Below are 13387 nucleotides of genomic sequence, written 5' to 3' on the forward strand. Positions count from 1 at the left end.
GATATTGTCTCGGCTTCCTCTGACACAGCTCTCATTTTTGTTTACAAGGCAGTTTAGGGATCGTCCGTATGTTGCTGTGAAGTTGCTACTCTGAGGTTTTTCACAGTTTTTTTTTTCCCCCATGAGACACACCCAAGGCCCACGCTCAGCACTTGCGGCCTGTGCTCCTGCGGGGTCTGTTGCTGACTGAGGACTTTCTGTCCTGGATGCTTCTGTATCAGCTTTGCTTTCTAGGGTTCAGCTTTGGAACAGTCTAGAGAAGTAGGAGGTTAATTTTCCTCCTTCTGTGGAAGTTCTGGGTCTCTTACGCATCCTCCAGTTCCCCCTGGAGGCTCTAGGAGAGGATCCTTCCTGCCTCTCCCAGCTCCTGGGGGCTCCAGGTGTCCCTGGGCTTGTGGCCGCATCACTCCAGTCTCTGCCTCCATCTCCACGTGGGCTTCTCCTCTGTGTCTGTGTCTCCTCCTCTGTGTCTTAGAAGGACATCTGTCATTGCATTTAGGGCCCGCCTTAATCCAGAATGATCCAGTCTCAAGGTCCTTAACTTAATCGCATCTGCAAAGACCCTATTTCCAAATAAGGTCTTACTCACAGAATCTGAGCATTAGATAGGGACGAATGTTTCTGGGGGCCACTATTCAATCCACTACAATTATATCCAGTTCCCTCCAGAGACTCTAGGGGAGGATGCTTCCTGCCTCTCCCAGCTCCTGGGGACTCCAGGCATCCCTGGGCTTGTGGCCGCATCGCTGCAGTCTCTGCCTCTGTCTTTATGTGGCCTCCTCCTTTGTGTCTGTGTCTCCTCTTCCGTCTCTCATAGGGACACTGGATTGGGCCCATTACTTAATTACATTTGTAAAGACCCGATTTTCAAACATGGTCCCATCGTGATGTTCCAGGTGGACACGGGTTTTGGGAATGATAATTCATTACTAAACCATCTCTGTTTTCCTGCCATAGTGATGACAGCAGGAGAGAGGCACCAATAGAGGGCCTCTGAACAGCAGCTTCAGCCTCCATCAGTGTCCCCAGTGCACAGAAAGGGAGGGGCTGGACATCCAAGGCCACCCACCATGGAGACGCAGAGCCCCTGGGCAGACAGGCAGCTCTCCCATTCCCACCTCCAGAATGATCTTTCTCACCCAAGAGAGCCTGGGATCCAACTCCACGTGATGTTCCCACACCCATGGGGAGTCAGAGCTCTTCTTTGCACTAAACCAGCTCAGGTCTTGGGGCTGGTGCAGGCATACCCCTTGCAGAAGAAGAAAGACAAAGACACAGCCTGCTCACCACCCACACAGCATGGAGGGGGCTCAGCGGCTGACACCACTGTAAGTTCCTGGGGTCCACACCTACATCTGCTGCTTGGTCTCCAAACGGTCTCATGGGTCAGACCAGTTGTCTGCTCCCCGGACTCCGGATGGACTTGCCATGGCTGAGGCTCTCCGTGGGGGAAAAGGACGCAGAGAATGGGCAGGAGGTGTGGAACTCCCGAATCAAGCTGCACCGTTGAGTTGGGACGGGCTGGGGCCCATCTCACGGAGCCTCCTTTCCACACCTGTGCCTCCCGTGGTCCTTGTCCTGAGTCAGGGAGGCCTGAGTGTGTTCCAGGGGCTTGATGGGACCTCCTTCTCTATCAGGGATGCACAGAAGCAGAATAGGGGTGGGGTCCCACCAAGCCAGGTCAGAACAACTGTGCCAAAAATCACCTTGGTCAGCTCCAGGGTTGAGGGGGTGGGGTGTGTGTGTGTGTGTGTGTGGGGAGGAAGTGGGGACGGAGAGTAGCTGACTTGCAGGAGTCCCAGGTGCTCCTCTGAAAGAAGAATTCCAAACACTGCAACCCACAGTGCTGCTGAGTGAAATAAACAGAAATTTCGGTGTGCACCAGGCTACGGAGACCAGAACCCCTGGAGGAGAACGGAGAAGGCCAGAACCACAGCTAAGGGAGGATATCAGCAAGGAGAAGAGCTGGGAATGGGGCTCGCAGGTCGCCCAGGGAGGATACCCAGAAACCGAGTCGGGGAGGCAGTGGGGCTGGTTGAATATCCACGCTCGGGTATGGACAGGTGTGAGAAGGAGTGTCTAAGGAGCTCGGGGGTGACACCCCGGCTCTATTTAAAAAAATACAAAAATTAGCCGGGCATGGTGGCACAAGCCGTCCCGCGGCAGAGAGAGGCAGAGGTACTCTCTGCAGGATAACAAAGCGCCCTGTGCACTGCTGGGCTTTGCTTGTTTCTGTATCCTGAGTGAAGCCTGGAGACCCTTCCCCACCCGGCCTCTGCAGTGCCTGGGAGGAATAAAGCCTGGAGACCCTTCCCCACCCGGCCTCTGTAGTGCCTGGGAGCAATGCAGCTGTTCTCCCTGAACCTCTGGCACCGTGGCCTCTCCATGCGCCCTTGGATCTCCAAGCTGCGCCCCCGGCTCTCCAAGCGGCGCCCCCGGGACTCAGAACAAGCTCTCCTGCCTCTGGAGGCCGGGCCTGGGGGCTCCCTCCAGCCCCTCCGGGAGCGCACAGGCCTCGGAGCGCAGGGACGTGGTCCTGGCGGAGAAGAGGCTCTCGCGGCGCGTGTCCAGGGGGTCTCTGGGCACCCGGCGGCAGCCCAAATATTCCCGCAGGCGCAGCTGGAATTCCCGGGAAGCAAAGTAATAAACAAACGGGTCCAGACAGTTGTTGAGGCAGCTGAGACACAGCGTGAGCTTGTACACGTGGTAGTAACTTTTGCCGTAGAACAGGCGGCTCACGATGTGCGCCAGCAGCACGAAGTTGTTGGGGGCGAAGCAGGTGACAAAGGCCAGCAAGACCACCGCGGCCAGGCCCACCGCGCGCCTCCGCTGCTCCCGGCCGTGCGCCTCCTCCGTGCGCAACAGCTTGAGGATGGTGGCCGTGTAACAAGCCACGGTGATCACGAACGGGATGAGGAACAGGAGGATGAAGATGGTGAAGAGGAACACGGCCCACATGGCCATGCTGGGGAGCATCGTCCACTTGAGCACGTCGAAGCAGGTGATGATGCCCAGGGCGTGCACCGGGTAGGTGAGATCGGTGCGCGCCAGCGGGGACAGGGCGGTCAGGAGCAGCAGCCAGGTCCCTGCACACGCGGCCACCGCGTAACGACGCCGCCGCCAGCGCTTGGAGCTGAGCGGGTACAGGACCCCCAGGAAGCGCTCCACGCTGATACACGTCATGGTGAGGATGCTGGAATACATATTTGCGTAAAAGGCCACGGTCACCACGTTGCAAAGCAGCACCCCGAATACCCAGTGGTTGCGGTTGCAATGGTAATAGATTTGGAAAGGCAACACGCTGGCCAGCATCAGGTCCGTGACGCTCAGGTTGATCATGAAGATGACCGACGGGGATTTGGGCCCGATGCGCCGGCACAGGACCCACAGAGAGAAGAGGTTGCCCGGGATGCTGACCACCGCCACCAGCGAGTACACCACGGGCAGGGCCACCGCGATCGCCGGGTTCCGCAGCATCTGTAGAGTCGCGTTGTCCGGGCCGGTGCTGTTCGGGACCTGCATCCTGGAGGGATCCTCGCCCGGGCTCTGCAAGGGAAGGGTGCACGGATCAGGGGCGCAGGTGAGGAGGTGGCTGTCGGGAGGGCTCCTGAGCGCCGCTCCCCGGGGACCAAGGCGGGGGAAATGCTTTAGCAGGGTCTCCTGTCTCCTCCATCCCTCCCTCCCTTATTTCCTCCTTCCCTCTCCTCCTTCCCTCCCTCCGTCTCCGCCTCCTTTCTTCACCCTCTGTCATTCTCTTCTTCTTTCCTGTCTTCTCCCCTTTCTTCTTCCTTCCTCCTCTCTCCTTCCTTCTCTTCTTCCCTCTTTCCTTCCCTCCCTCATTCCCTTCCTTTCTTTTCTCCTCCCTCCCTTCTTCCCATCCTTCCTTCCCTCACTCCCTCCCTCCATTCCTTCTCTTCTTTCTTCCTTCCTTCCCTTTCTTTCTTCCCTCCTTTCTTCCTTCCCTCCTTCCTTCTTTCCCTCCCTTCCTCCCTTTCCCCTTGCTTCCTACCTTCCTTCTGTCTTTCCTCTTTCTCCTCTCTCCTTCCTTCCCTCCCTCTTTTCTTTCCTCCTTCCTCCCATCCTTCCTTCTCTTCCCTCCCTCCCTCCTTCCTTCCTTCCTCCCTCTCTCTTTCCTCCCTTCCTCCCTTCCTTCCTTCCTTCCTCCCTCCTTCCCTCTCTCCCTCCCTCCCTCTCTCCCTCCCTCCGGCCTTTCCCTCCTTCCTTCCTCCCATCCTTCCTTCTCTTCCCTCCCTCCCTCCTTCCTTCCTTCCTCCCTCTCTCTTTCCTCCCTTCCTTCCTTCCTTCTTTCCTTCTTCCCTCCTTTCCCTCCTTCCTTCCTCCCATCCTTCCTTCTCTTCCCTCCCTCCCTCCTTCCTTCCTTCCTTCCTCCATCTCTCTTTCCTCCCTTCCTCCCTTCCCTCCTTCCTTCCTTCCCTCCATCTCTCTTTCCTCCCTTCCTCCCTTCCCTCCTTCCTTCCTCCCATCCTTCCTTCCTTCCCTCCCTCCGTCTCTCTTTCCTCCCTTCCTCCCTGCCTTGCTTCTTTCCTTCCTTCCTCCCTCCTTCCCTCTCTCCCTCCCTCCAGCCTTTCCCTCCTTCCTCCCTCCCTCCTTCCTTCCTTCCCTCCCTCCCTCTCTCTTTCCTACCTTCCTCCCTTCCTTCCTTCCTTCCTCCCTCCTTCCCTCTCTCCCTCCCTCCGGCCTTTCCCTCCTTCCTCCCTCCCTTCCTTCCTTCCTTCCTCCCTCCTTCCCTCTCTCCCTCCCTCCCTCTCTCCCTCCCTCCCGCCTTTCCCTCCTTCCTCCCTCCCATCCTTCCTTCTCTTCCCTCCCTCCCTCCTTCGTTCCTTCCTTCCCTCCGTCTTTCTTTCCTCCCTTCCTTCCTTCCCTCCCCCCCTCCCTCCATCCCCTCCTTCCTTGGATCAGGGAGGTCATTGGAGACCTCGGCCCATGTCAGAGGCTGAGACTCTTAGAAGATCCACAGTGGGGCTCGTGGCTGCCCTGGGCAGGTTGAACGCATTGTCATACAAACCTCACGACTCACTCCGTGTCCCCCGTGGATGGAAACCACAAGGCCACTGTCAGCCCCCAGAGTGGTCTAAATGGGAATTCTTGACACCCCAGGAGCATTAGTCTGGGGACATCCTCCCACAAAGCGTCTATCAGCAGAAAACACACAATCCGAGTGCCAGGAGACGAACCCACAGCCTCCAAAGTCTTTCTAGCTTTTAACACCCATGTCAACCCACAGCTCCTCCCTGCTCTTTCTTCCTCCAGAGGAGACCTGTGACTTCTTACCAACTACTGTACAAACAGCTTCCTCAAACTGGTTTTAAAATGGCCCAGAATTTTCGTTTCAGTTTCAGGGAGAAGTTTTCTGCCCCGCCGGTACGTGCCCAGGTGTGAAACCTATGGTTATGCACGAGTCAGCACCGCCCCCCACGGCCAGCTGGGCACCGCCAGCCACCTATGGCTTCAGGAGGAAAAGCAGACCCTTGCTTCTTGGGGTTCTGCTTGGTGTGGCCGTGGGGGACGTCTGGAAGGAGAGACGCTTTATCCATCAACTGATGATGAAAAAGTGTCTGTCAAAGGGACACTATTTTTATTTTGAGAATGTAAAGGGGACACAGCTGGAAACAGGGGTGCCCTGGAATTGTTCTTTTGTTTGTTTGTTTTTGTTTGTTTGTTTTATAGAGATGGGGTCTTGCCTTGTTGCCCAGGCTGGAGGGCAGTGGTGCAAACGTAACTCACTGCAGCCTTCAACGCCTGGCCTCAAGCAATCCTCCTGCCTCAGCCTCCTGACTAGCTGGGACTGCAGGTTCATGCCACCACGCCCAGCTAATATTTTTATTTTTTGTAGATACTGAGTTTTGCTGTGTTTCTGAGGCTGGTCTCAAACTTCTGGCCTCAAGCAATCCTCTTGCCTCAGCCTCCTGAGTAGCTGGGACTACAGGTGAGATGACCACCATGCCCAGCTCATATTTTTATTTTTTATAGATACGGAGTTTTGCTATGTTTCCCAGGCTGGTCTCAAACTCCTGGCCTCAAGCAATCCTCCTGAGCAGCTGGGACTGCAGGTTCATGCCACCATGCGCAGCTAATATTTTTATTTTTTGCAGACATGGAGTTTGCTATGTTGCCCTGGCTGGTCTCAAACTCCTGGCCTCAAGCAGTCCTCCTGCCTTGGTCTCCCAAAGCATTGGGATTACAGGCGTGAGCCAGCACACCTGGGCTGGAACTTGTTGTTTTAACTCCCCAGGTAGGCAGCTGTGCCTCGCACACATTTAAACACCACGTGCTGTTGAAAGTCCTGAATGGCGGCCTCACCCAGTCACCCTCATGTCTGTACTTGTGTGGTCTGAGGATCCAGCAAGCAGCCTCTTAGCAGCCAGATCTGTTGCAATTTCGAGTCTGTCCCCTGTGGCCACCGGACAGCCCCCAGGGAAGACAGACAGACAGGACTGCTGAGCAACGCAGATGATTAATCAAGAAATTACCTCTAACTGACGCCAGCTGCCCTGACACAGGAGGCACCGGCTTGCGGTTTGGGCCCCGCCGAGGCTGGAGGGGGCAGGATGGAAATTTTAGAAAATCAGCACAACGGTTGTTCTTGGCGGTGTCTGGCCTGCAGAGATGGCTCTCCAGAAATATCTGGGCACTGAATTGTCTGAAGCAATGGACCGACCACAGGTGGGCGCTCAGGGGCTGTAGGTGTGACCCTCCCCTCCTCTCTCTTCTCTCCTCTCCCCTCTCCCCTCTCCCCTCTTCTTCCCTCTCTCCTCTCCCTCCCTCTCTCCTCTCCTTCCCTCTCTCCTCTCCTTCCCTCTCTCCTCTCCTTCCCTCTCCCCTCTCCCCTCTTTTCTTTTCGCAGTCTGTCATTCAGGCTGGAATGCAATGGCGTGATCTCGGCTCACTGCAACCTCTGCCTCCCTGCTTCAAGTGATTCTCCTGCCTCAGCCTCCCGAGTAGCTGGGATTACAGGCATGCACCATCACGCCCGGCTGATTTTTTATTTTTTGTAGCCCCAAAAAGAGTTTCACCGTGTTAGCCAGGCTGGTCTTGAATTCCTGACCTCAGGTGATCCACCAGCCCCAGCCTCCCAAAGTGCTGGGATGACTGGCGTGAGCCACTGCACCTGGCCAGGTTGGACCCTTTTTCTTATGCTTTGCAGGAAAATGCACACCTGTCTGGCAGCAATGCATCCAGCAATGTTTGTCTCCTCTTGAGGGTCTGTGTGTATCTCCCCCAGCCCTCTCATTTATTTCTTCTTAAAACAGCTTTACCGGCCAGGTGCAGTGGCTCACACCTATAATCCCAGCACTTTGGGAGGCTGAGGTGGGCAGATCACGAGGTCAGGAGATCGAGACCATCCTGGCTAACACGGTGAAACCCCGTCTCTACTAAAAAAAAAAAAAAAAAAAAAAAAATTAGCCAGGCGTGGTGGCGAGTCCCAGCTACTCGGGAGGCTGAGGCAGGAGAATGGCGTGAACCTGGGAGGCGGAGCTTGCAGTGAGCCGAGATCGCGCCACTGCACTCCAGCCTGGGCAACAGAGCAAGACTCTGTCTCAAAACAAAAGAAACAAAAAAACAGCTTTACCAAGATGTGAGTTACATACCATAAGCTTTCACTCATTCATATAGTTCAGTGGTTTTTAACGTATTCACAGATGTGCAAACAACACCATAATGCAATTCCAGAACCATTTTTCTTCCTAAACAAAACTCAGAACCTGGCCAGGCATCATGGCTCACGCCTGTAATCCCAGCACTTTGGGAGGCCAAGGCGGGTGGATCACCTGAGGTCAGGAGTTCGAGACCAGCCTGCCCAACATGGTGAAATCCTGTTGCTACTAAAATTACAAAAACACACACACACACACACACACACAAAAATGGACCAGGTGTGGTGGCTCACGTCTGTAATCCCATCACTTTGGGGGGCCGAGGCGGGTGGATCATCTGAGGTCAGGAGTTTGAGACCAGCCTGCCCAACGTGGTGAAACACTGTCTCTACTAAAAATACAAAAAAAATTTAACAGGGTGTTGTGGCACGTGCCTGTAATCCCAGCTACTCCAGAGGCTAAGGCAGGAGAATCGCTTGAACCTGGGTGGGGAGCAGAGGTTGCAGTGAGCCAAGATCACGCCATTGCACTCCAGCCTGGGCAACAAAAGCAAAACTCCATCTCAAAACAAAACAAAACAAAACAAAAACCCTTCAGAACCCCACAACTGTTAATCCTGTTCTTTGCTGTCCGCAGCCCCTGTCAACCTCAAATCTGCTTCCTGCCTCTGTGGATTTGCCTATTCTAGATATTTTGTAAGAATAAAATTCTACAATATGTCGTGTTTTGTGTCTAGCTTCTGTCACTGAGCCAGGGGTCTTCAAAGTTCATCCACGCTGCAGCCTGTGTCAGAGTTTCAGTCCTTTCAGTGGATAGACCACATTCTGTGGTCTATCCTGTGGATGGACATTTTGGTTCTTTCTGGTTTTTTTTTTTTTTTTTGAGATGGAGTCTTGCTCTGTTGCCCAGGCTGGAGTGTGGTAACACAATCTCAGCTCAGTGCAACATCTGCCTCCTGGGTTCAAGCAATTCTCCTGCCTCAGCCTCCCAAGTAGCTGGGGCTACAGGAACCTGCCACCACACCTGGCTAATTTTTTTGTAATTTTTTTTTTTGAGAGGGAGTTTTGGTCTTTTTTCCCAGGCTGGAGTGTAATGGTGTGATCTCTGCCCATGGCAACCTCTTCTTCCCCGGTTCAAGTGATTTTCCTGCCTCAGCCTCTGGAGTAGCTGGGATGACAGGCACGCACCACCGCACCCGGCTAATTTTTGTATTTTTAGTAGAGATGGGGTTTCACCATGTTGACCAGGCTGGTTGCGAGCTGCTGACCTCAGGTGATCCACTCTCCTCGGCCTCCCAAAGTGCTGGGATGACAGGTGTGAGCCACCGCGCCTGGCGTGTTCCTGATTCTTGGCTATTGTGAATAAAGCTGCTCTCCCCTCATTCCCAGCCCTGGAAACCCCTTTCTAAAGGGTTCAGATGCTGAGTACAGTGATCCTACAGTCTTGTTCGGGGTGGACCTTACAGGGTTGGGATGAGAAAGAGACAAAAGTCATCTCCTCATGGGCAGCAGGGATTGCATGCCGGTGACAGACCCTTTTTTGCCAGCTATTGTCTTCTGGCTATAACCACCCCTCTTTCCTGAGTGCTGGGGGCTGTCCCAGCTGTTGAACACACAGGGGAGTGAGAGGACCCAGCCCTAAGGAACCACAAGCCAGCCCCGTGCTTGTCGTCTGCTCTCCTTTCTGGTTTTCTGGGGATGTTTGCACCACCCAGTTTGTGGTTCTTTTGATAGGGCTGCCTCAGGAGGCCCTCAACCCCAAAGGCAGCAAATGGCATTCTCTGTTGGAGCTGTGGTGCTGGAAGACAATCAAAACAGACGCTGGCTTCAATTACCTACTTTGATTACGTAGGAGGAAGTTATCGTGGGCCACACCCTGGCTGATCCTCTCGTTATTATGGCCATTTCTTACTTAGAAATAGGGCCTGCGTCTATGTCATTAGTGAAGTCAAAATGTGGTCATAATACAGTAGGGAGAGGCCCTAATAAAATTCACTGGTGTCCTTAGGAGAAAGAGAAATTTAGGAACAGACACAGAGAGAAGGCATGGGAAGATGAAGACAGAGATGAGCGTGGATGGATGGGTAGATGGGTGAATAAACGGATGGATGGGTGGGTAGATGGATGGGTAGATGCATAGATGGGTGGATGAATGGGTACATGGGTGAGTGGATGGATGGATGAATGGATGGATGGGTGGGTGAGTGGTTGAGTGCATGGGTGGACGGATGGGTAGATGGATGGATGGATGGATGGATGGAGTGGATGGATGGATGGATTGAGTGGATGGATGGGTGGGTGGGTGGGAGGGTGAATGTGTAGATGAATGGTGGGTGGGTAGGTGAGTGGACAGGTAGATGGATGGATCAGTGTTTACGTGAATGGATGTGTGGGTGGATGAATTGATTGGTTGGTGGATAGATGGATGGGTGGATGTATAGATGTATAGATGAGTAGGTGGATGGGTGGGTGGATGGATGGATGGATGGGGATGGGTAGATGGATGGGTGGGTGGAAGGGTGGATGAATGGTGGGTGGGTTTGTGAATGGGTGAGTGAGTGGGTAGGTGGATGGGCAGATGGATGGATCAGTGTTTACATGAATGGAAGTGTGGGTGGATGAATTGATGGGTTGATGTGTAGATGGATGGGTGGATGTAGAGATGAGTAGGTGGATGGGTGGGTGGATGGATGGGTGATTGATGATAGATGGATGAGTGGGTGGATGGATGATGAATGGATGGTGATGGGTAGATGGATGGGTGGGTGGAAGGGTGGATGAATGGTGGGTGGGTGTGTGAATGGGTGAGTGGGTGGGTGAGTGGATGGGTGGATGGATGGATCAGTGTTTAAATAGGTGGATGTGTGGGTGGATGAATTGATGGGTTGATGGGTAGATTGATGGGTGGATGTATGGGTGGGTGGATATATAGATGAGTAGGTAGATGGGTGGGTGGATGGATGGGTGAATAGATGGATGAGTGGGTGGATGGGTAGATGGATGGATGATGAATGGATGGGGATGGGTAGATGGATGGGTGGATGGATGAATGGTGGGTGTGTTTGTGAATGGGTGAGTGGGTGGCTGGGTGGATGGGTGGATAGATGGATCAGTGTTTAGATAGGTGGATGTGTGGGTGGATGAATTGATGGTTGATGGGTAGATGGATGGGTGGATGTATAGATGAGTAGGTAGATGGATGGGTGGATGGATGGGTAGATAGATGAATGAGTGGGTGGATGGATGGATGCATGGATGAGTGGATGGATGGGTAGGTGGATGGGAGGGTGGATGGGTGGATGAATGGTAGGTGGGTTTGTGAATGGGTGGGTAGGTGGGTGAATGGGTGGACGGATGGATCAGTGTTTAGATAGGTGGATGTGTGGTTGGATGAATGGATGGGTTGATGGGTAGATGGATGGGTGGATGGACAGACAAGTAGGTGGATGGGTGGGTGGATGGATGGGTGAATAAATGGATGAGTGGGAGGATGGGTGAGTGGATGGAGGATGAATGGATGAGGATGAGTGGATAGGTGGATGTGTGGGTGGATGAATGGATGGGTTGATGGGTAGATGGATGGGTGGATGGACAGACAAGTAGGTGGATGGGTGGGTGGATGGATGGGTGAATAAATGGATGAGTGGGAGGATGGGTGAGTGGATGGAGGATGAATGGATGAGGATGAGTGGATAGGTGGATGTGTGGGTGGATGAATGGATGGGTTGATGGGTAGATGAATGGGTGGATGGACAGACAAGTAGGTGGATGGGTGGGTGGATGGATGGATGAATAGATGGATGAGTGGGAGGATGGGTGAGTGGATGGAGGATGAATGGATGAGGATGGGTAGATGGATGGGTGGATGGATAGATGGGTGGATGGATAGATGAATAGGTGTATGGGTGTGTGGATGGATGGCTGGGTGGATGGATAAGTGGGTGGGTGGGTGGGTGGATAGATGGATCAGTGTTTAGGTGGATGGATGTGTGGGTGGATGAGTGGATGGGTTGATGGGTAGATGGATGGGCGGATGTATGGATGGGTGGATGGATGAGTGGGTGAGTGGGTAGGTGGATGGATGGGTGGACGGATGGATGAGTGGGTAGATGGGTGGGTGGGTAGATGGGTGGATGGATGAATAGATGATGCATGGATGGATGCTTCTATCCACCATGAAATGCCAATTGTTTCCAGAAAATCACCAGAAGCTGGAGCAAAGCTTGGAACAGATTTTCCCTCAGAGCCCTAATGAGGAACCAACCCTGCCGACACCTTCATCTCAGACTTCTGGTCTCCAGGATGGGGAGAGAATGCATCGCTGTTATTTAAGCCACCACATTAGTGGCAGTTAGTTATGGCAGCTGTCACAAACCAACACACCGAGAAAAGAGAGGAAAAGTTTTAACCAACAGACTTCAAAGAAATTCGAGAAAGCGTCCTCATACCAAATAAAAGAGAGGAAGAACCTTAAAAGAAAGATAAAGCATGAAAAGCACAAGATTATGGGATAAGAAAAAGAAATGAGGAACAAGCCAATGGGCCTCAGAAACTCAATGGAAGACAAGGATATCAAGACTTGAAGATATAAAGATGGCACTGCAAAGCAATAACAACAACGTGTATTCATGCAGTCCCCCAGTCCCCCTTTCTTTGGTTGACTTACTGTTGAGAAACGTCCAACACTAGCAGAGTGGAGCATATAGATTATGATGTGATTTGCCAAAGCCCAGGAGGAATGGTTGCATAGGACCCTCTCCTCACCTGCCATGGTAGCACTGAACAACTAGGGTAGGGAAAGAAGCAAGGTTCAGAGCTCCCTGCTCAAGCATCTCCCTGCAGGGGCCAAGACATCTTCTTGACCTTTGACGTGTGGATCTATGGCACAGGAGCTGCCCAGAGCTCTCCATGACCCAGACATCAGACCCCTTCCAGCTCCAGGAGGGAGGAGGTACATGTGTACACCTGATGCTGACCTACAAGGGTCATGGGAAGAATCCAGCTTCAGGACACCTCCTATGACCAGGTTGTTCAGGATTTTACAATGTGGTCTCAGAGTCACTGTTACTGCACCCAGACGTGTTTGAGCAAGAGTCCTTGATATCAATTTAGAACTATAAAGGGTCGTCCGGGTGCGGTGGTTCACGCCTGTAATCCCAGCACTTTGGGAGGCCAAGGTGGGCAGATCACGAGGTCAGGAGATTGAGACCATCCTGGCTAACACGGTGAAACCCTGTCTCTACTAAAAATACAAAAAAAAAAAAAAAAAAACAGCCGGGTGTGGTGGTGGGTGCCTGTAGTCCCAGCTACTCGGGAGGCTGAGGCAGGAGAATGACGTGAATCCAGGAGGCGGAGCTTGCAGTAAGCCAAGATCGCGCCACTGCACTCCAGCCTGGGCAACAAAGCGAGACTCTGTCTCAAAAAAAAAAAAAAAAAAAAAAAAAAAAAAAAAAAAAAAAGAAATATAATGGGTCATGTAGATGTTTAAGAGGTAGCCAAAGGCGGCTGATGCCAGGTCTAGAAGAACAAGGGTCACCTAGAAGGCTTTCCCTACCCTCAAGAATAGTTGGAAATGAAGGAGACACCCCTGGTTGTCACAACTTAAGGAAGGATGCTATCGGGATCTGGTGGGTGGAGCCCAGGGATGGCGCTCAACACCCTACCGTGCACAGGAGGGTCCCCACCACACAGAAGCATCCAGCCTCAAATATCTACAGTGCTGAGGTTGACAACCTGGCCTGAGCGTAAGAAATTCACCATCGGTCTGGAGCA

The 13387-nt window shown here is 53.1% G+C and overlaps 1 protein-coding gene across 1 annotated transcript in view; it reads right to left on the reverse strand.

The window, feature by feature from the left end:
- Positions 1-1224: 1224 nt before the first annotated feature.
- Positions 1225-13387, reverse strand: part of LOC129047333 (P2Y purinoceptor 8) — a 65218-nt gene continuing 53055 nt past the window's right edge. Inside the window, exon 2 of the mRNA XM_054545444.1 lies at positions 1225-3546. Coding sequence (XP_054401419.1) covers positions 2443-3522 — 1080 coding nt within the window. The 5' untranslated portion in view covers positions 3523-3546 and the 3' untranslated portion in view covers positions 1225-2442. The remainder of the gene's footprint in view (positions 3547-13387) is intronic.

This window comes from Pongo abelii, chromosome Y, assembly GCF_028885655.2.
Source record: "Pongo abelii isolate AG06213 chromosome Y, NHGRI_mPonAbe1-v2.0_pri, whole genome shotgun sequence".
NCBI classification, from domain to species: Eukaryota; Metazoa; Chordata; class Mammalia; order Primates; family Hominidae; genus Pongo; species Pongo abelii.